Source organism: Chelonoidis abingdonii, chromosome 14 (assembly GCF_003597395.2).
Source record: "Chelonoidis abingdonii isolate Lonesome George chromosome 14, CheloAbing_2.0, whole genome shotgun sequence".
Taxonomy (NCBI): domain Eukaryota; kingdom Metazoa; phylum Chordata; order Testudines; family Testudinidae; genus Chelonoidis; species Chelonoidis abingdonii.
The window spans coordinates 2,419,192-2,439,549 of NC_133782.1; the positions used below are offsets into that span (position 1 = coordinate 2,419,192).

Sequence of the window (20,358 nt, forward strand, 5' to 3'; positions counted from 1 at the left end):
CCTCTGGTCAGGTGTTTGGTTCCCTTTGTAAACCCTTTACAGTAAAAGAAAATTAACCCTTACTTTACCTATCTACTTATGACACCCCCCTTCCACCAGCCCCTTCTGCCATTGAGCCAACACCATGAGACAAGGGACCAGGCCCTGCCCCAGGCAGGCAGAGAGCAAAGGAGTGCGAGGGAATGGCCATGGTCCGTGCCAGGATATGCTGCTCTCCCATCTCCTGTCCCGTTTGTGGCTTACCTGCAGCTTCTCACACTGACCACTGTTCAAAAACTGCCCCTTGCTGCTCCTCACAGAGCAAATGCTCTGCTCTCCCGCCCCCTCGGGGGCAGGGCTGGCTCTCAGCGGCTTTCATTCTGTCAGGTCAGGCTGTGCAGATCACAGCAGAGCAGGGGGGGAAGGAGTCTCCAGGCCCCCATGACAGAGCCACTCTTTATTCCTCGACACTCCCCAACCCTCTCCTTGGCCAGCAGTGGAGCATTCCCGTCAGGTTGCTGCTGTTTGAGATGAGAAGCACAAATCCCAGCTGTCCTCAGCGCTCAGAGCTGGGCTCCACGTGGGCCACCCTGGGCGCTCATCAACTGGTCAATCACCTTTCTAAGGTTCTCCTTTAAACCCTTCCCTCCTCTGAAGACATCTCTGTGAGGCAGCCCTCACCCATGGCACTGAGCAGGGCTGGAGCTCAGTTCTTAGAGATTCCAGGGGCCAGCTCAGCCCTAGTGTAGCTGGGAGAAACCCCGATCTCAGGAGTGTCGCATCCCCTTACACCAGGGGCTGACCTGGAGCATGTTAATTACAGCTCGCTGGATGTTGGATTTGGCCTGTCACATCTGTGCTCTGCACAGTGCTCAGACCCTGGGGAAATTGGACCCCTCCCAGGGTATTACCATGGAGCCCTGGCTCTCTACCTCACCCTTGCACACCCAGCTTGGGACTCAGCCATTCCCTTCCCAGGCTTGGGCCCAGTGGAGTCCCCTGACGGTCTAGCGTGATTGCACCTTGTGCAATGACACACAACAAGCGCCAGCTCCAGAGTTTAATTCTGTTCCTAATTACACAGAACACAGGCCCGTGCCTGGCCCACGGGGTCTCTGCTCCCCTGGGTGCCGACGAGGGAATCCCATGAACGCTGATGAGAGTCGCTAGTGCGTGTGGAGGGCAGTGGCTACCCTCTTTCTGGTGGGATGTTCGTTAATAATCAGGCCCCTTACACAAAGCTCTGCCAGCAGTTGCCCCCGTGGAGCCTCCCCAGACTTGTAGGGGGGGGACTGGCCTCACCAAGAGAAGAATTTGATCCCAAACGTTGAACGGTAAATTGCTGCTCCAGAAATCCACCGGCAGGTAAGGCAGGTCTCAATCCCTCCCACTGTTAGTGGTGCTACAATCCAAGCCACTCCAGCCGGTGGCAAGGTGCAGACAAAGCCTCACTGGGGTGTGTGAAGCCAAGGCCCAGCGAGTGGGAACAGCTCAATCTCCCCCGCAGCCAGCCCCTTGCAGAGTCCAAGACCACTGAGGAGATGAGGAGGCAGCGCTGGAGCAGAGAGGGTTAAAAAGCCAGCAGGCTAGCGCCAGCCCCAGCTCAACTGGAATGGAGTGGGGCTGGCACCATTTGAATTCAGCCAAGAGGTTTCAGGATCTCAAGGAATCTCCTGGCCACAGAGTGAATCACCAAGCGCCCTTTGGGGGAGGAGGAGGGAGTCCCTCACAGATAGTTGTCTTCCTCCTCCTCCTCCTCCTCCTCATCACAAGCCAGGGCCTCGATGTCGTGGGTGATGTCCGTAATCATGCGGTTGAAGGACTCCGACTTGGAGCGGAGGGACCAGCTATCGTAGCTGCGCACAGCGGAGGCGGAGGTGTTGCTCATGCTGCGCTTTATCCGCCCGAAGCTGTCGGTCAGGATCCCCCCTTCCCGAATGCCGATGCTCTCCAGGAAGCTCTCGAAGTAGCCGATGTCCTGATCTGGGATGAAAGGCCGCATTCCTGGGGGGGACACAGCCATGAGGCGCAGCCAGGAGCCGGCAGACCCTTACTGCCCTGGGGAGCGTTCATGTTCCCAGGGCTCAGAGGGGTCGGGGGAGCCCACAGGCCACCCCCTTGGTCTGCATGTTTAAAAGCAGCTCAGTACCAACAGGCTGGCCTAGCAGGTACAGGAGGGCTAAGGCAGGCTCCCTACCTGCCTTGGCTCCGCACTGCTCCCGTAAGAGGCCGGCACGTCCCTGTGGCCCCTGGGGCGGGGGGCGGTGGCAGGGGGACTCTGTGCGCTGCCCCCGCCCCGAGCACTGACTCTGGCACCCCGAGCACCAATAGGAGCTGCAGGGGTGGTGCCTGAAGGCAGGGGTAGCATCCGGAGCCCCCTGCCCCCACCCTCCAAGGGACTGCAGGGATGTGCTGGCTGCTTACAGGAGTGGTGCGGGACCAGGGCAGTAGGGATCCTGCCTTAGCCCTGCTGCGCCACCGAATGAGCGTAGCCTGAGGTAAGCACCACCTGGCTGGAGCCTGCACCCGTCACCACCTCCTGTTCCCCAACCCCCTGCCCAGCCCTGAGCCCCCTCCCTGAGCCAGCACCCCAAACCCTCTTCCATACCTCAAACCCCTTCCCTGAGCCCCCTCTTGCACCCAAACTGCCTCCCAGAGCTTGCACCCAGTACCCCTCCTTCAGCACAACACTCTGCCCCAGGTTCAGCCCAGAGCCCCCTCCCACACCCCAAACCCCTCTGCCCCAGCCTAGAGCTGCACTCCCTCCTCCACCCCAATCAAGTGACCCAGCCTGGTGAAAGTGAGTGAGGGTGGGGGAGAGCGAGCGACGGAGGGAGGGGGGATGGAGTGAGTGCAGAAGGGCCGCGGAGAAGGGGCAGGGTAGGGGCAGGACAAGAGTGTTTGGGTTTGGGTGATTAGACAGCTGGCAAACCTACTCACCCCCCCCACCCTTAGAGACACCACCTCATACCCCTTGCCTGCCCTTAGAGACACCGCCTCATACCCCGCACTTTCCCTTAGAGACGCCGCCTCATACCCCCGCCTGCCCTTAGAGACACCGCCTTATACCCCCGCCTGCCATTAGAGACACCGCCTTATACCCCACGACTGTCCTTAGAGACGCCGCCTTATACCCCCCACCTGCCATTAGAGACACCGCCTTATACCCCACGACTGTCCTTAGAGACGCCCCCTTATACCCCCCACCTGCCATTAGAGACACCGCCTTATACCCCCGCCTGCCCTTAGAGACACCGCCTTATACCCCCGCCTGCCATTAGAGACACCGCCTTATACCCCACAACTGTCCTTAGAGACGCCGCCTCATACCCCCCACCTGCCATTAGAGACACTGCCTCATACCCCGCACTTTCCCTTAGAGACGCCGACTCATACCCCCGCCTGCCCTTAGAGACACCGCCTCATACCCCCACCTGCCATTAGAGATGCCGCCTTATACCCCCACCTGCCATTAGAGACGCTGCCTCATACCCCATGCCTGTCCTTAGAGACACTGCCTTATACCCCCACCTGCCATTACAGACGCCACCTCATACCCCCGCCTGCCATTAGAGATGCCACCTCATACCTCTGCCTGCCCTTAGAGACACCGCCTCATACCCCCCACCTGCCCTTAGAGATGCCGCCTCACACACATGTAGTTCCTTCAGTCTCTCATTCTGGGTCGTATTCTCAGAACCAATGGCCTGATCCTGGTCTCAGTGTAAATCGAGGAGATGAGCACTGAAGCTGGCAGAGTCACCCTCCATCAGACCAGACCCTTTATATCCTGAAGCCTTCTCTTTCCAATCCCTTCTTTACAGATAGGCCCAAACCAGAACACTGCATCCATCTGGACCCCAATTTTTTTGCAGTGGAGGGTTGGTTATGAGCAAAACCAAGTTTGTAGAATCTGAATCCAGCATTCACGAGTGCCTGGATCAGGGTATTCAAAATCTGGACCTGGGCTCCATCTCTAATCGGACAGTGCCGGTCTGATGAACACGAACCTCAACTCCCTGAAGAGAGAGGCCTGTCTCTGCACAGCCTAGAAAAGGTCCAATTAATTCCCTTAGACACCACCAGGTCTCTCACCCAAGATGCCATGTTCACTAGTCAACAGTGGGGATAGCATTCAGTAACAAGCCATTTACCCAGAAGGAGAAACTTCCTCTTGTCCCCATAGAGCTGCAAGAGGTCAGAACAGTATTCCTGGACGGATCTTCCTGTCCGGTACTCCCTGAGCAGTAACGCAAACTGCTGGATCTCCAGGGGGGAAAGCTTGTTCCTCAGCTGCAGAGCAGAGAGAGAGACCAAGGTTAGAGATGGCTGCAGACCAGCTCCAGCCTACCACAGGTCCCTGGCAGTGATGCATTAGGACTCGGGGTTGGAAGGATGGAATGAGGCCAGGGGAAATGAAGACTCCCCCATGATGCAGTAGCAAGGAGAGTACTGTGATCATATAGTCCTGCAGCTGCTCCAGTCCCACGCTGCTCTGCTCACTGGCCAGGCTGTCACGCGACTCCCGAAAGGAAGGGGAAGAAGTCCCACTGTAATATGCTTCAAATGTCTCGTGGGAGCCATTGCTGCAGGCAGAAGGGAAGGAGATCAGCTGGGCTGTCCAGACATCCTCATTCAGATCACAGTCTGAGCCCTACTCTGAATGTTGGCCCTGTTCATCCCACACCTGCCACCCCATTTCCCTGGCAGTGGTGGGATTGCTTCTTGTGGCTGTCATCGTCTAAGGGACCAGTCACTAGAGGGGGACATAACGCCATCTACGTTACAACCAAGCAGCTGGGATGTTTCTCCCTAGGGTTTAGGCCCTCCTGGCTGCAGGTGGACCCTGGCTGCACCTCACCAGCTGGGAGAAAGGACAACTCCTGGGACCAGGCTGAGCTTGTTCCTGTTCCTTGTCTGTATTTTCCCATTTTCTCTTTGGAATGGGGAGATTTTGTTTTATGTACCCTGTGCTGGGCCCTGGCTGTTAGCTTCCAGCCCCTTGCACAGACGCAGGCACTTTAAGGGCAGATAAATATATCCCTGTTTCTAACTCTCTCTGCTCTGAGTCCCTCTCACTGGGCCTGGGTCCCTCGCACAAAAGGCAAAGCGGCTGTGTAGGGCTACACAGAGCATGCACAGGAATAAGGGGGGAGGGGCATTCAGATATTCGGGGAGCAGGACATACAATGAGCTGCAGCAGCTGAAATCAGCGTCGTATCCATACGTCCCATCAGTGCGGCAGCTTTCACCTGGGAAAAGGAACCCCCAGGGCAAGATTAGGGAACTGTCCAACTGTGCTCGCCTCACCCCGTGTCAGAGACCCGATACCTCTATAATCACCCCCAGGAGCCAGGGACACCACCTCCCCCTTCCATCCACTAAACGTGGCCCCAGGATGACTCCCAAAGTACCATCCCAGAATTTAAGGCATCGCAGGCATAATCCCACTAACCCCAACACTACGCACTGTCCCATGAATCGAAGAGACTCTGCTGTCTGTTGGAGGAGACAAGGAATTTTCCCTCACGGCTTTGCCAGCCCAAATGCCACTCTCTAACAGCACTGCCAGCTCCCCCCATTGCCTGACCTTAGCACTCTGACATGTTGTCATAAACAGATAGCTAAGGGTTAACGTTTCTTTTACCTGTAAAGGGTTAACAAAGAGAACCAAACACCTGACCAGAGGACCAATCGGGAAACCGGATTTTTCAAAGCTCAGGGAGGGAAGTTTTTGGGGGTGCGTTCTTTGTTCTGTTTTTCTACCTTTGTACTCACAACTAGGAAACAGAAGATTAGAAAGCCTGAAGGTAGAGAGATCCTCCCAGAGCGGAGAGAGCACTAGAACAGAACAAAGAACACACACCCAAAAACTTCCCTCCCTGAGCTTTGAAAAATCCGGTTTCCTGATTGGTCCTCTGGTCAGGTGTTTGGTTCCCTTTGTAAACCCTTTACAGGTAAAAGAAACATTAACCCTTAGCTATCTGTTTATGACACATGTGTGTGGGCCTCCCTACCTCAGAGCTCCAGGATAAACACCCTGCAGTGGGAGGGACCCAAGCCCTGTCATCCCACTAAGCCTGGCACGCCCGGCACTCACTCCTGCTGGAGAGCCAGGGGCGCTCAGGGGTGGAGGTGTAGTGGAAGCCAGCCCTGTCTACGCACTCGATGCTCTGGTCCCCATAGATGATCTGGAAGACCTGGCAGATGAGAGCACAGGATTCTTCAGCTGCATCCTGCACCCAGTGAGAGAAAACAGCTGTGGTGGTGATCCGGAGCGGGTCAGTGCCGAGTGGGTTGGCAAGGGGACAGCATCCTCGGCTACTCACCCTGTTGGCCACGGCCAGGATGATAAGGTTGCAATACGCCTCAGGGCTGGGCTCCTTGGGATCCAGTGGGTTATTCCCTGTGTGCCTCCGCTCCCAGCTGCCATAGGTCTTACCCCGCTCCCAGCTGCCTCCAGCCTTCCCCAGCTGCCTCCGCTCCCAGCTGCCGCTGTAGGTCTGTCTCCGCTCCCAGCTCCCTCCCGTCCGGCTGCTGTGCCTCTTCTCCCAGCTGCCACTGGCCTGCTTCCTCTCCAGGCTCCCTCCCCCGCCCTGTCTGCCCTCCTGCCCGCCCCGGGCCATCTTCCAGTCCAGGCTGCAGATGGTGTGCCGGCGCTCCATGGTGCCCCCCAGCTGCTTGGGCTCCAGGCAGATCCCTGCCTGCCTCTTCTCAGCTGCCCCTCCAGGGAGCTTTTTCTCCAGACTGCCCCCTGGGTACATGTCCAGGTTGCCCCCTGCAGGAACGGGGTCAACTCCCAGGCCTGGAATAGACGAGAGAAGAGATCTGTGCTCAGAAAGCTCCATCCCCAGGTGCTGCCTTCCGCACTGTGGGGGGATTGGCACCCACTCTCCCTGTCTCACACTCTCCACTGGGGTTCACGAGGTGAGTCTCCTGCCTCCCCATTCACCCCCGGGGGCCTGCAAGTCAACGTAGGGTGCAGGGCTGAACAGTCACCAGGTGGCGCCACGTGCCACACACCTTCCCTTAGCTGCTAACCGCTGGAGTCAGCCCAGCAGGGCACTAAAGTATCTGGCAGCGAGACCCCATTTCTTGTGCCTACCTCAGGATCGAAGCTCTGTAGTCAGGTCATATCTGTGACAGTCTCCTGACCAGCTAGTAGCAGCCCTGCCACTGACTGTGGACAAGTTGTTCATGACACCCTCTTTACAAGCGCGGCTGGGGGAGGGGAGAGCAGTGGGTCCTTGGGCACAGTCTGATCCCAAGTGCCCTGTGTCGTCCCTGCCCCTGGAGATCCCGGCTGCAGTTGCTGACTGAGGCTGGGGTTTTTGTTAGAAGCATCCAGAGCCTCTTGTCCTTAGACTGGGTCCTGGCACATGGCGGGTGAGGGGAAAGAAATCAGCCATGAAATGCACAATGGGAAAATGGCAGGGCTGGGAGCATCAGAGCACGGCACAGCATGGTGTGTTGCTGCTCTCTGCTTCTCTCCACCTTGGCCATGGGGAAGTGGTGTGAGGCAGGGGAGGGTCTGGAGTAGGGTGACCAGATGTCCCGATTTTATAGGGACAGTCCCGATATTTGAGGCTTTTTCGTATATAGGCTCCTATTACCCTCCACCCCTGTCCTGATTTTTCACACTTGCTGTCTGGTCACCCTAGTCTGGAGTGAACTGCCAGGCCAAGCAGAGCGCTGCTCATCTATCATGCCAGCGAGCCTGACTCTGGAGTCCCCCATGAGGCAGGAGAGTTCTCTAAGGAGGGCTTTCTGGCTGGACCTGGTGACGCTGCATGCCTCTGTATCGCCCCTGAGCCCAAGGATGCTGCAGGGAGTGAACCCAGCCAACACGCTCCTTCTGTGTGCTTGTCTCACTAGGGCTATAACCACACACCTCATTTATTCGTCACGATCCTCCAGGCATGCCGCCAGCATGGGTGCAAGTGATGACCTGCAGCCTGAAGCGGCAGGGAATGGGGTTGGTGGAGTCCTGTATGCACAATGTGGGGCAGACAGGTTTGCAGGGCAGAACCCACAGAGGTGCTGGGGCCAGGGGAGTCTCCGCACCTGTTTTCAGCACCAGGAGGTGCAGGGCATCATCCCGCAGGTAGGAGGCAGCTGCAATTTCATGGGTGGGGATCCTCAGGATGAGCTCCTCGTTGTCTCTCCAGGTGAGGAGGAGGCAGCGGGCTGACAGGCTCAGAATGCTGTCCTGCTCCGGGGTTGTCTGGAGGGGCAGTTCCTTCAGCTGCTGCAGACGGGCAAAGGAACGTGGTCAGAGGCAGAATGGAGGCAGCTCAGTGGATGGTGTTGGGCTCTGCTCTGTGGAATCCCACCCTGCTGCAGTCCCAGCTCTCCTCAGCTGGGCAGGGAATAGTTCCTGAGTCAGGATGGGCATTGCCAGGGCACTGCTGTGACACTCTCCACAGGAAGCATTGCCAGGGCACTGCTGCTTCCTCTCTCCACAGGAAGCAGCCTGAGCCGGGCTCCCTGTCCGCCACCTCTGCAGCACGGGGAAGCTGGCAGCTGGCACTGAGCACTATGCATGGCTTCCCTTCTAACCCAAGTGCTGAGTGGAGGTGCTTTGGGGTGGCAGCTCCCGCCCCGGGCCATGGACTCCCTTTCTTACCCGAGCTGTGTCCAGGAGCTGCAGCAGCTCATCCCGACTGGAGGGGTTCAAGGAGGATGTCACCCAGGTCAGGTGGCCTAAAAACTAGAGAAAGAAAATACTGCAGTCACTTGTGTGAGTGTGACAGGTGGTGGAGATTCCTGCTATCTGGAAAGCCCTGCAGGGAGGCCCGGGGGGGTCTGGGGATCTCTGTCCCCAGGGATATGCCTTCAGAGAGGATAGATGGTCTAGTGGGTAGGATGCTAGCTGGACTCTTGGGTTCAATTCCCTGCCATGGACATCCTGGGTGGCCTTGGCAAATCCCAGGATCTCGCTGGTTGGCCTCTGTCTGCGTGGCTGCTTGGTCTCCCTCGCTGCACAGGGGCCTTGGGAGGCTGGGAAATGATCAGCCTCTGGGGTGACAGGAGCCGAGGACACAGTATCTGGAACAAGGCAGGGGCTGCTCCCCTCCCCACCTTGGAAAGCAGCCTGTGGCTGAGTAGCTGTCCCAACACACTCCTCTGGCTGGCTCTGCTGCTGCACCAGCTTCTGCCAGTTTCCCCATCCTGTGCTTTGCCAAGTCCAGTTGACAGAGGGGCCTGGCCCTGCAGCCAGCCCCCTCCAGAGCCCTTACCAAAGTCCTTCAGGAGCGATACAAAAATTAAACCTTCTGCCTCTGCTGGGTCACACTGTCCTTCGGTGCCTAACCTACCCCTCAGTCCAGGGCTGGCCCACTCCCCCCTTCCTCAGGGGCCCCGTAGGCCCCAGCTTGCCCCCGGAGGAGCCTGTCTGCTCTTCTCTTAACCTCCTCTTCTCTGGGGGCTTTTTTCCTTGACCCTCCTGGACTCCCTGCTGTCTCTTCCCAGAGAGGGACTGCAGCGTTTTCCCGACCTGGATCCCCCTTCTGCCCTGCTCATCCTCTGTTTACTCCTGGCTGCTTCCCCAGCTGGGACGCCTGTCTGGTGCAGCCAGAGAGCATGAACCCATTCAGGGTCTGTGTGGGGTGCACACCCCAGCACACAGTGTATTTCTATATCCAAGGGGAAGTGGTCTCCTCTCTGTGTCCCACCTGGCTAAGGTCTCGGAGTTCAGAGGGAAGCTGCAGCAGCAACACTGGAGCAGACGCAATTAGCTTCACCCTCAAACAAGCACAAGGGGTGGGTGCTGATCCATGGGCCTGGCCCGAAGACACCTGGAGCACCCTGCAAACTGTGGAATGGAGACTTCCCTGAACTGAGGAAAAAAACCCTCACTTTAAACCCTGTGTCCACGGGAAACCCTTGAGACTAGGGGGCAGCCTCTGGGTAAAGGGTTCCCAGATGCCTGGGCCCCACCCTGCACATGCAAAAGGGCCGTGCCATGCATGCAGTTCTGAAGCTGCAATCCTTGGTCGCTTTCCAGTTCGAAGAACACCCCTCAGCACCAGGTGGTGATTCTCACATGGCTGAGGTTTACGTGGCGGGTGCATTACAGTGACAGGTGAGTCACCTTCCCTGGAGCACAGCAGTGGGGAACCCTCACAGAGTTAAGGAAACCAGCCCTGTGACCACCCGCTCCTACCAGCAACCAAGAAGATCTGAGCAGGTGGGATGACGCCTCGCCCCCCAGGTCACCCCTCCTTACCTTCACCTCCTTCTCCACGTAGTCGTGCAGCAGTATTTGGGGATCGATGAGATAATCTGGGGGGTAGAGAGGGACTGAATGCAGAGGCCTCCGGTAGATGCTGCTCCGGAGCGCCTGCCTGCGAGCTGCCTTGGGGAAAACCAGCCGCTTGATGGGAGACACAAACCCCTGAGAACAAACAGGAAGGCTGAGAAGCCAGCATCTCTTGTCTACTCCAAGTGCAGAGGGGCTGATGTTTGCTATGCACCCTGGCAGGATCATATGGGCATGAATATGCCACACACGTGTGATACGGATTCAACACCAATCTCCCAATGAGAGGAAGCCGGCATCCCCCAGGGGAGTCCCAGACAGGGCTGCTCAGAGGATTCAGGGGGCCTGGGGTCTTTGGCTGTGGGGGGTCCTTCTGCTCCTGGTCCTTGCCGTCGAAATGCCCCAAAGACCCGTGGCGGCGACCCCTGCCTCCAAATTATCACCGAAGTGGGACCTGCCGCCGAAGTGCTGGGTCTTTGGCGGTAAATCCGTGGCCCCGGAGCGGAAGGACCCCCTGCTGCCAAATTGACAACGACGACCCGGAGCGGAAGACGCTCCGGGGGCCCAGGCCCCACGAGAGTTTTCCAGGGCCCCCGGAGTGAGTGAAGGAGCCATTCCAGGGCCCCTGGAAAACTCTCATGGGGGGCCCTGTGGGGCCTGGGACAAATTGCCCCACTTGCCCCCCCAGGCAGCCCTGACAGAGAGGACGAGCTCCCTCAGGGGTCGCCTCTAATGGTGCCATGTAATAGATCCAACGAACACAGGCCCTGGGCCTAAGGTGTCTGTCCTGCATGGACCAGGACAGATAGATGGGTTTGGATGAAGAGCACACAGAGGAGCTTGGGGATGCCATTACTGGGGGGCAGGCAGGGGATGGAGCAAACAAGCCATGTAGAACCCCCGGGAAGCAAGGACGTGACAGATGAACCAGAACTACCCTTGTGGGAGAGAAATGGATGAATCAGAGCTGGAATTTCCAGCCAGAAGGAATGGAGCCGCGTGTCTCTCCCCAGGTCCCCGGGATCGGACCATGCCAAGGTGGCAGGCCAAGCAGATCAGAACGCCACGTGCACAATCGCAGCTGAGTAACGTTCCGGGTGCAGAACTGGTGGACAGCCAGTTCCTGCCTCGCGGAAAACCCAGCCAAGACTCTGGGCCACCAACTGGTCTCTGCCGGGCCTCTGCCCTGGGGCCTTTAACTGTGCTGGGTCAGTCACAGGGGGGAGAGGGGGTCAGGCTATATATGGCGCGCCGTACAGAGTCCCTGAAGGCAGAGCACTTTGCTGGCCTCTGAGATCCATCTTGTACAGTCTTGTCCCATGAGCCACACAGGACAGTGAGCATAGCCAGCTGTGTGCATATGGAGAGACGGGCCAACCCCCCATGGAGCCTGCATTCAGCTCCCAGCAGCACCGGCGGCAGCACGGCTGGCTCTGGCTCCCCGTACCCCATCGGCGGCAGCATGGCTGGTTCTGGAACTCCCCGTACCCCATCGGCGGCAGCACGGCCGGCTCTGGGCCTCCCTGCACCCCAGCAGCACCAGTGGCAGCATGGCTGGCTCTGGGGTTCCCTGTACCCCATCGGCAGCAGCACGGCTGGCTCTGGGGCTCCGCATACCCCATCTGTGGCAGCACAGCCAGCTCTGGGCCTCCCTGCACTCCACAGCAGCACCGGCGGGAGCATGGCTGGCTCTGAGGCTCCCTGTACTCCATTGGCGGCAGCACGGCTGGCTCTGGGGCTCCACGCACCCCATCGTCGGCAGCAAGGCTGGTTCTGGGGCTCCCCATACCCCATCAGCGGCAGCACGGCCGGCTCTGGGCCTCCCTGCACTCCAGCAGCACCGGCGGCAGCATGGCTGGCTCTGGGGCTCCCTGTACCCCATCGGCGGCAGCATGGCTGGCTCTGGGGCTCCCTGTACCCCATCGGCGGCAGCACGGCTGGCTCTGGGGCTCCGCGTACCCCATTGGTGGCAGCACGGCTGGTTCTGGGCTCCTCACACCCCAGCAGCACTGGCGGCAGCACTGGCTCTAGGGCTCCCCGCACCCTATTGGTGGCAGCACAGCTGATTCTGGGGCTCCCCGCATCCCATCGGCAGCAGCATGGCTGGCTCTGGGGCTCCGCATACCCCATTGGCGGCAGCACGGCTCGTTTTGGGGCTCCCCATACCCGATTGGCGGCAACATGGCTGGTTCTGGGGCTCCCCGTACCCCATCAGTGGCAGCACGGCTGGCTCTGGGGCTCCCTGTACCCCATCGGCAGCAGCATGGCTGGCTCTGGGGCTATGCTACCCAAGGGGTCACCTGGCACATAGAAGAGCCTATGGGTTCAATGCAATTGACGCTGTTCTGGGAGGGGCACAGGCTGTTTGGTGACTCCACCCCTTTCTGCTAGGCCACATCCCTCTTTTCAGCTCCGATTGGGGGTCGGGGGGGGGGGGGGGGGGAGGAATCATGCGCTGCCTGCTCCCCATGAATTCCACTCACCTGCTGCCCTCCATGCTGCCTAAGGGAGGGGAGCCCATGGGCCTGTCTCATACCCTTGCAGTACTCAGTGCCCCGTGCAGTGACACCCTCGGGAGGGGACCGCCACACATACATGAACCTGCACCCCGCAAAGCCGTGCCTTAAGCTATGCCAGCTCGGCCTGTCCATACCTTCTTTCCCTTCTTGGCCTCATGCTCCATGTCCCGTCCCTGCTCCGCTCCTGTCACGGCAAAGGCAGCTCTTTCCGCTACGTGCTAGTCCTTTGTTTTTTTCCTGTGTCGGAAACTCCACCAGCGACGACTCTGATGTGAACTCGCTGAGTTCCTGCCCCTCCGAGGAGGGATGAATGCATGGAGTTGTGCTCTGGCTGAGTGGACAGGGCTCTGGGCCTGCTGGACTCTGCTCACTCCCCAAGGGGAAACACTCGTTCCCAGCGCCAACCCTCTTGCCCACTGCCCAGCTCCGTGCACACATTGTCTCCATGCGCTGTTGCTGTCTGTCTCTCTCATACACTCCGTCTGTCTGTCTCTCTGTCATACACACCCAGTCTCCCTCTTGGTGCTGGGAAGGGTTTTGTTCATTCCCCTGCACTGTTGGGCCTCAGAAGTTTAATAACCCAACAGGGAGGTCTCGGGGGTTCTGCTAGTGCTGTCTTCGAAGGGATGTTCTCCAAGGCTCTCCTGGGTCTCCTCCACAGTAGGAGCTCCTGGCACCTCCTCGGGGGGTTCCAATGTCCCTGACTCACTCCCAGGCCAGAGCAGAAGGCCTGGCATAAATGGAGGATCAGCTGCGTGCAAACATGGGGCATGCAATGCAGTTGTAGGGCTAGACTGGAACCAGAGCTGGTCCTGAGACAGTGACTAGAGCAGGGGAGCTGAAATGCTAGCCATGGCCGGGGCTGAAAGCCTCAGAGGCACCAAGGCCCTGGGGCATCATAAACTATCAGCAGGGACCCAAATCATCACCACCAAGGAGCCCCAGCTCTTGGGAAGGAAACAGTGCATGTGAGGCCCAAACCTCAACCCCCTCCGGAGACTGTGGGGAGCTCGGACTAGGGCTTGGCCCCCTCTAGAGTGGGGGTGATCCGGTGGGAAGAGAAATTCCAGGCTAAAAGGATGCTCCTTCCCTCCTGTGTGCTGCATCCTGCCCCAGCAGCTGGAGACTTCCTCTTCCTGAGCAGTGAAGGATGGACAGGAAGGGGACAGATACTCAGGAGCTGACGCCTGCTGGAGCTTGTAAATCTGTGAAGTCAGGATTCTGTGGGGGCTGCTAAGCTCCATTATTTCTCCTGCTTGAGCCCCCGAGCCCCAGGTTGAAGGTCACTCAGTGCCACGCCGGGGGTTTTCTCTAAAGTGCCATCACCGCTCTCCCTGGGCAATCTCCTCCCTGTGGCAGGGCCGATGAAGTTAGGGATGACCTCAGTGTGCTAACACGTGCACTGCGTTCTCCTCAGCCTGACTTGTGCCCCAGGCAATCTCCTTGGTTGGGTTTGCCCCGGGGGTGGGCGTATTCCATTTCCTGCATGGTATATTCAGGCAGTGGAGTGTCTCCAGTGATGCTCCCATGTGCTGCACATAGTTACCAAGCCCCACCTGGGCTACTGTTTCCTGCAATCTCCCTGATGCCAAATATCAAGCCAGTGGCAGAAGCAGCAGGGAGCTGGCATCATGCAGGAGCCTCTTATGGAGGCTGATCAACATCTGCTGTGGTTATCGTAACCTCCCTGCAGGGGGCGCTCCTGCCTCCTGGATTCCTTTCACTGGCTCTCAACCCCAAAGCCTGTGTGCATGGACCCCACACCACCTGCCCCCAGGAGATGGGCTATGGAAATGTGAACTCCCGCTACACGACAGTCCAGCTCTTCATCTGCTACATTACTGCACGGCAGAGCATGTATCCCTCTCCCGACCCCGCTGGTCTATGAGATATGTGGGAGGGGATCACAGCCCCCTTGCTGCCCTGTCCCAGCAACCCACTCAGAATAACACTCCACTCTTCTACAAGTCCCTCCCCGAGGGGCTCAAAGTGTGCCACCCCCTGGGAGATATGACAGAGTCATTGTCTCCATTTTACAACTGGGGAAACTGAGGCAACTTCCCCAAGTTAGTGGCAGAGCTGGAAACAGAACCCAGGAGTCCTGGCTCCCCATCCTCATGCTCTGTCCAACAGACAATCCCAACTCATCCACAACCAAGCACTGCAAAGTCTCAGCCAGCCTCTGCTGCCCTGTCCTTTGGGAGACCTGCTCCTAGCTGTGGTGTGCAGTAACCTGGCCTCTGCCCTGCCGCAGGGGTGCTGAGGTGCATTGCTAGAAGGTCCCTGGGTGGCTGCACGTCTGGTTCTCCTAGCTCAGCATCAGCACAGCCCCATTGAGCTCACGGGGTCGCACCCATCAGGCAGCTGCTGGGAATTGGTGCACCTAGAGGGGAAGGAAGGCAGAGCAATCAGGCCAGGTGTATTGAAAGGAATTTAATATCTCATGTTGCAGCAAAATTAAAAATATACAAAAAGTTTGTGGTATACAAAAAAGTCTTAGTACAGAACCTCGGTCTCCTCCAGCACCCCGCCCCCCCGCCCCTGCCGCCCGGCCTCTGCCCCGCCTCCCAAGGGAAGTAAGAAGACAAAGGTGTCCACACAGAGTATTTACAGTACATGATGGAAGTGCTTCCAGATGCTGGACGAGAGGGAGAGGGAAAAACAAACTGCTCAGAGAAATCTGTGCCGGGTGAGGAGAACTAGCCAGCAAACCAACCAGCCACGTGGCTAGTGCTTCCAGCAAATCTGGAACCAGAGTGGGCGCTTTGTTCTCACTGGCCATTTAAAACTACAGCTGGACCTAGATAAACCCCAGCTCCAGCTCCCTGAATTTGGGGGTGGGGGGCTAGGATTCAGCACCCCCTCTCCCTGCTCTGACCCCCCTTCCCCAGCACCAGTGGAGTCTGTGTCATTTAGTGGATTGAAGCCAGTCCCTAAGCTGAACCAAGCTTCCTCCTGCCCTTAAAGCAGGAGGCAGAAGCCAAACCTGATCCTAGGGCTACATTTTGCAGGTGTCCCTTTGGCTGGACCAAAATCTTGGTTTGGGATTTTTTTTGAGGGGAAGGTATTCAAAATCCACCTCTGGGTCCAGGTTTCAAGCTGGCACCCACCTCGCCCCTCACAGAAAGGCCCGTTCCAGGAGCTGCCATGGTTATGGTGTTGTTGAGATGCAGTCCTGCGCCGGCCTGTGCACAGAACCCAGGGAGGAGAGTTTTAAAATCCATTTCCCAGTGGCTGAGGCCAGTTTTTCCGCTCGGTCTGGGTCTTTTTCCAGCCCTATTGAGAATTTCATGATAGTCGAAACGTTGCAGGGAACGAGCTTGTTTCTGGGCAGGTGGGGAGGGGACCGGACTATCAAGGCTCCTCAGGCACTAGCCAGAGAACGCTCGGGGACTCCCTCCTTGGACCCCTGCCTTAGAGACGGCGCAGATGGGCCAGGCTTCCTCTCCTCTCCCTGCCCACACATGGCCTTGCACCTGCCTGGCAGGAATGAGCAGCTAGAGGCAGAGGGGCAAGACACTGCACTGGCGGGATCATCCACCAGGAGCCAAGAGATGAGATTCTCAGGGCCAGCAACCAGTCCTGTGTCTGCCTCCCCGTTCCCACTTGCACGCCACCCTGTGCGCTGGCTGCAGGAGCCCAGCCGCTGATCTGCTCTGAGGTTATTGCAGGGGCTAGGGAGCGTTCCCCCTCTCCCGAGAGCAGCGGAGAGGATGGGGATACAGTGGCTAGAGTGCACAGAAAACTGGCCCTTTTATCAGTGAGCTTCCCTGTCCAGGTGCTTGCTTCGGGAAAGTTCCTCAAGAGTCCAACGCCCATGGCTCGGCGCACAGACAAACCTGCCCTTTCCTCCTAGCCCTCCCTGCAGGGCTCCCAGCCCCCCACCAAGCCAAGGAGCCAGCGACCACCTCTAGGGCACTGCTGATCTGAAGTCGGTTTCCCACCTGGCGACATGTCGGCCTCCGAGCCCTTCCCGGATGACTGTTTGCCAGATCCACATAACAGCTCTGTGGGAGGAGGCGCATGTCTGAGAGCCCAGCCCACAGAATGGGGATTCTTGCATGTCTGGAGCAAGCTGTGGCCACCTCGGGCAACACCCTTCTACTTGCTGGCAAGGCCCACCTCCATCTCACAGGGAAGTGTGGCCAGTCCCTGCAGCAGGAGCCCAGAGACCTCCTGATGCCGCCCCTTCCCACCTGACCCCAAGCTCTGGGCTGGAAAGACTGGCTGGAGGTCTCAGGTCATGTGTGCTGGACAAGATCATGTCATGGAGTGCCCACAAACACACGTACACATGGTGACACAGAGCAAAACACAAGAAAACCCATCCCCCCACATTGCCGTCCCCAAAAATGAGACCCTGGACACAGTTGGGGCACTCCAGCTGTCCCATACATCCATACGGACAGTACAAACACCCAGCAGGGCCCCTGAGTCCTCCAGTCTCCACAACATCCTCCTGGCACCTGCCTGCCAGCCAGGCCCCCAGAAGGTCTTTTTACTCCATCCCAACAAGTGGCTGAAGAGAACTGTGGACGCAGCTGGGTTTATGCTACACTGGAGCTGGGGTAATCGTCTGACACAGACGATGGCAGCTGAGGCTCCAGCTTCTTTATACCTAGGAGCAAACTGCTGAGCAAACGGAAGGGGAATATCCCACAGAGTCCCCTGGAGCCACTAAAGAATCCGCCCTCCAACAACCGCCCCCTCTGCGCTCATGACATGGGGCTGGGGAGGTGCGGTCTAAGGGGGAGGCCCTCTAGGGCTGCAGCGAGGATCCCATGACAAGCCCAGCTAGTTACCCCAGAAGAGCTAGGGTATTGCAATCACTTCTCCCACAGAGGTCCCCAGCATGGGTATCAGTGAAGGATCATGAGGATGGCGATACACTGAATGCTGACAGGCTAACAATGCTGGATACCAACCAAAGCTGAAGCAAACCCAGGACCAGAGAAGCCTCTGTAGCCTAAGGGGCATATGCTGTTCTCCTCACCTCTCCCACAAAACCCAGGCCAACGGGATCTGTGCAGGAGACTGGAGCAGGGGTGTGGAAGAAGGACTCTTCCCCCCACTCTGGTGGCATGATGCTGCTTGGCTGCTATCCCAGCCCCATGGACTGTAGCAGCAATGAGGTCACCGAGCATCCTGCCGGCCTGTGGCTCCAACCAGTGATTCACTGACCCTGCCTCAGGCCTTTCCTCAGTGCTGCTGCCAGGCTGCAAGTGGAAAGCCCCCCCTTTCCTCCCCTGGGAGCACATGGCCCTGGAGCTCTGGGATTGGCACTGGCTGCCAGCTGGCTCCTGGTGAAGTTTAAGGGGTGGGTTATGAGCTTTAAAGCTCTATGGTTGTGTCTACACCACACACTAAGCCCAGCTTCTGATTCAGGTTTGCCCAAGTCCCCCTTCTGTCCACACACAAATCAGTCTGACTTTGGTGAGCAAACACTCAGGACCCTGGTCCTCAGACCCTGCTGTGGGGGGGTCAGAGCCCGGGTCCTGCTGTGACTCTGGTCCAAGCCCTGTCACTTTGCAGTGTGGACGCAGCTCAAACTGAAGACCCAAGTTGGACGGTCTGCATGACAAGGTACGGCCACGTTAGCAGGGCTGTGACACCCAGGTCCAGCAGCTGTAAACCCAGGATTACTATGCAGTGTTGGCTTGGAAAGTTCGCAGTCAGCCACCCGTGGCTGGCCTGTGCCAGCTGACTCCCTTGCAGGGCTCTGGCTGCCAGGCAGTTCCACTGCCGGGCACCGTGCAAGATCCTGGCTGGGACCACAGGCAGAACGCTGGGATCCTCCCACCACCTCGCAGTTCCTGACCCTTTAATTGTCCCCGTGGCCATCCCACAGTAGCAGACCCCAGACTGTGAGGCTTGAGCATGTAATTTACCCCTTGATAACAGCTGGGGTTGGCCAAATAATGGCCTATCTCTCTGGAGCCCGTGACATGAACACGACACTTCCAAACTCGCTATGAAACTCTTTCCTTACATGTACGAAGTAACAGCGTGCCCGCAGCCATCACAGTCCCCTAGGACTCAATGCTAGAGCCAAACAGTGGGGCCAGCAGGTTGTCAGTGGGGCTGTCAGCCATCGTCAGGCGGGGTCCAATAAAGGCATTATCTCAGCCACCTTGTCTCTCCAACAGCAATTTATAGGGTCAAAATAGCAACCTCATGGTATGGCAGACTGTGGACAGGGGTGATAATATTCATCAGTTATCCCATCTCTGGCACCTTTCTTCTGAGCATCTCAACCCCCCCGACAAACATTGATTGCAAACTCTCTACCCTGTCTTACAAAATGGGACACTGAGTCATGGAGTGACGCCCACGAAAGATTAAGTGAGTTGCCCAGGGTCACGCAGTCACTCAGAATCAGAGCTGTGGCCAGACCTCAGAATGGGTTACCTAGAGAGGTGGCTGAATCTCCTTCCTTAGAGGTTTTTAAGGCCTGGCTTGACAAAGCCCTGGCTGGGATGATTTAGTTGGGGATTGGTCCTGCTTTGAGCAGGGGATGGGACTCCTGAGGTCCCTTCAACCCTGAGATTCTCTGATTCTATGAACTCCTCACTGCCAGGCTCATGTTCTGGCCACTACACAATGCGCCTCCTCATTGCTCCTTTTACATAACCCAAGCAGCCCAACTGCCATAGTATTTCTGACCCATAAATGGTTCCCTGAGGCGAAAGAGCCATTGAGAAACCCAAACCGGACTCCCAGGCTCAGATCGCCCCACAGGGCCCTAGTTCACACCCAGATGCCAAGCCAGTGCCAGGCAGGTTAATGCTGAACTCGGGGGAGGCTGCAGTTCCTGTCAGAACTGGGGCTCCAGAGGATCCCCTGAAGCAAAACAGCGTCTCTGCCCTTTTGAGGTTAGTGTTACTTTGCTCCACGCATTTGGGTGTGTAGGTCTGGACTCCAGGCTCCGCTGTATCCGGGCCCCAGGCAGACATGCACACAGCAAGGCTTTCGGCAGCTGCCATTCAACACGGAAAGGGATGAAAACATCCCAGCCACCAGCTTCAGCCCAGCGGCTCATTACAAAGAGTACAAGACACAAGGCAATGTGACAACTGTGATACATTGCACAAACAGCAGCCCAGGGAGACCCTGGGCACTGCAGGGAGGGGGGCACTAGCTCTCGCCCCTGGCCGACACTTTGAGAAACACCCGTTCAACTAGAGGGCTTTTCGTCAACAGGCTGCTTCCAAAACAGGCACCGGAATCAGCAAGAGGCTGAATCTGAAGCCCAGGTGACAGCGGCTGACTAGCTCTTTGGCTGCCCTGTGCCTGGCTATTGGATTAGCCCCGTTTCTTGGCACTGCAGTATCCCGGTGGGAATAACCCTGACGCTAAATGTGGACAGACATTTGCAGACTGTGCACAGAGGTCTTCTGTCCAGCTGTGTCTATTTCTCTCCCCCAGCCCTCTCTCTCTGCAATCTATTTCAAACCCACCTCCAGGAGTCGGCCTCCAGCTGCAATCTGCTTGCCATCAGGCAGGCCTCAGATGGCCATGGTTACAATCTGCCTAGGAAGATGCCAAGGTTCCGCTAACTGTGCTAACTCTCCATGCTCTAGACAGCGCCTGGTGTTACAG

General features: G+C 57.8%; 1 protein-coding gene across 2 annotated transcripts; it reads right to left on the reverse strand.

Moving 5' to 3' along the window:
• Positions 1–315: 315 nt before the first annotated feature.
• Positions 316–12,975, reverse strand: CCM2L (CCM2 like scaffold protein). 2 transcript variants are annotated; one of them, XM_032766457.2, is made up of 10 exons: positions 12,894–12,975; positions 10,208–10,375; positions 8,606–8,689; positions 8,044–8,227; positions 6,309–6,784; positions 6,080–6,179; positions 5,168–5,231; positions 4,433–4,565; positions 4,134–4,272; positions 316–1,983 (listed from the first exon to the last, which is right to left on the reverse strand). In XM_032766457.2, exons 1-10 carry the CDS (start codon positions 12,921–12,923, stop codon positions 1,706–1,708), a joined length of 1,656 nt encoding a protein of 551 aa, XP_032622348.1. In that variant the 5' UTR covers positions 12,924–12,975; the 3' UTR covers positions 316–1,705. The 2 variants fall into 2 exon arrangements, with proteins under 2 accessions (XP_032622348.1, XP_032622345.1); XM_032766454.2 differs by having other exon boundaries at positions 6,080–6,215.
• Between the last annotated feature and the right edge of the window lie 7,383 nt (positions 12,976–20,358).

Coding starts and splice junctions, on each gene's coding strand:
- CCM2L (XM_032766454.2), bottom strand. CDS start 12,923: ATGGAGCATGAGGCCAAGAAGGGAAAGAAG. Junction 8,690..10,207: donor ACGTGGAGAAGGAGGTGAAG/GTAAGGAGGGGT, acceptor TTCTTTCTCTAG/TTTTTAGGCCACCTGACCTG. Junction 1,984..4,133: donor GAGGAAGTTTCTCCTTCTGG/GTAAATGGCTTG, acceptor TGTCCCCCCCAG/GAATGCGGCCTTTCATCCCA.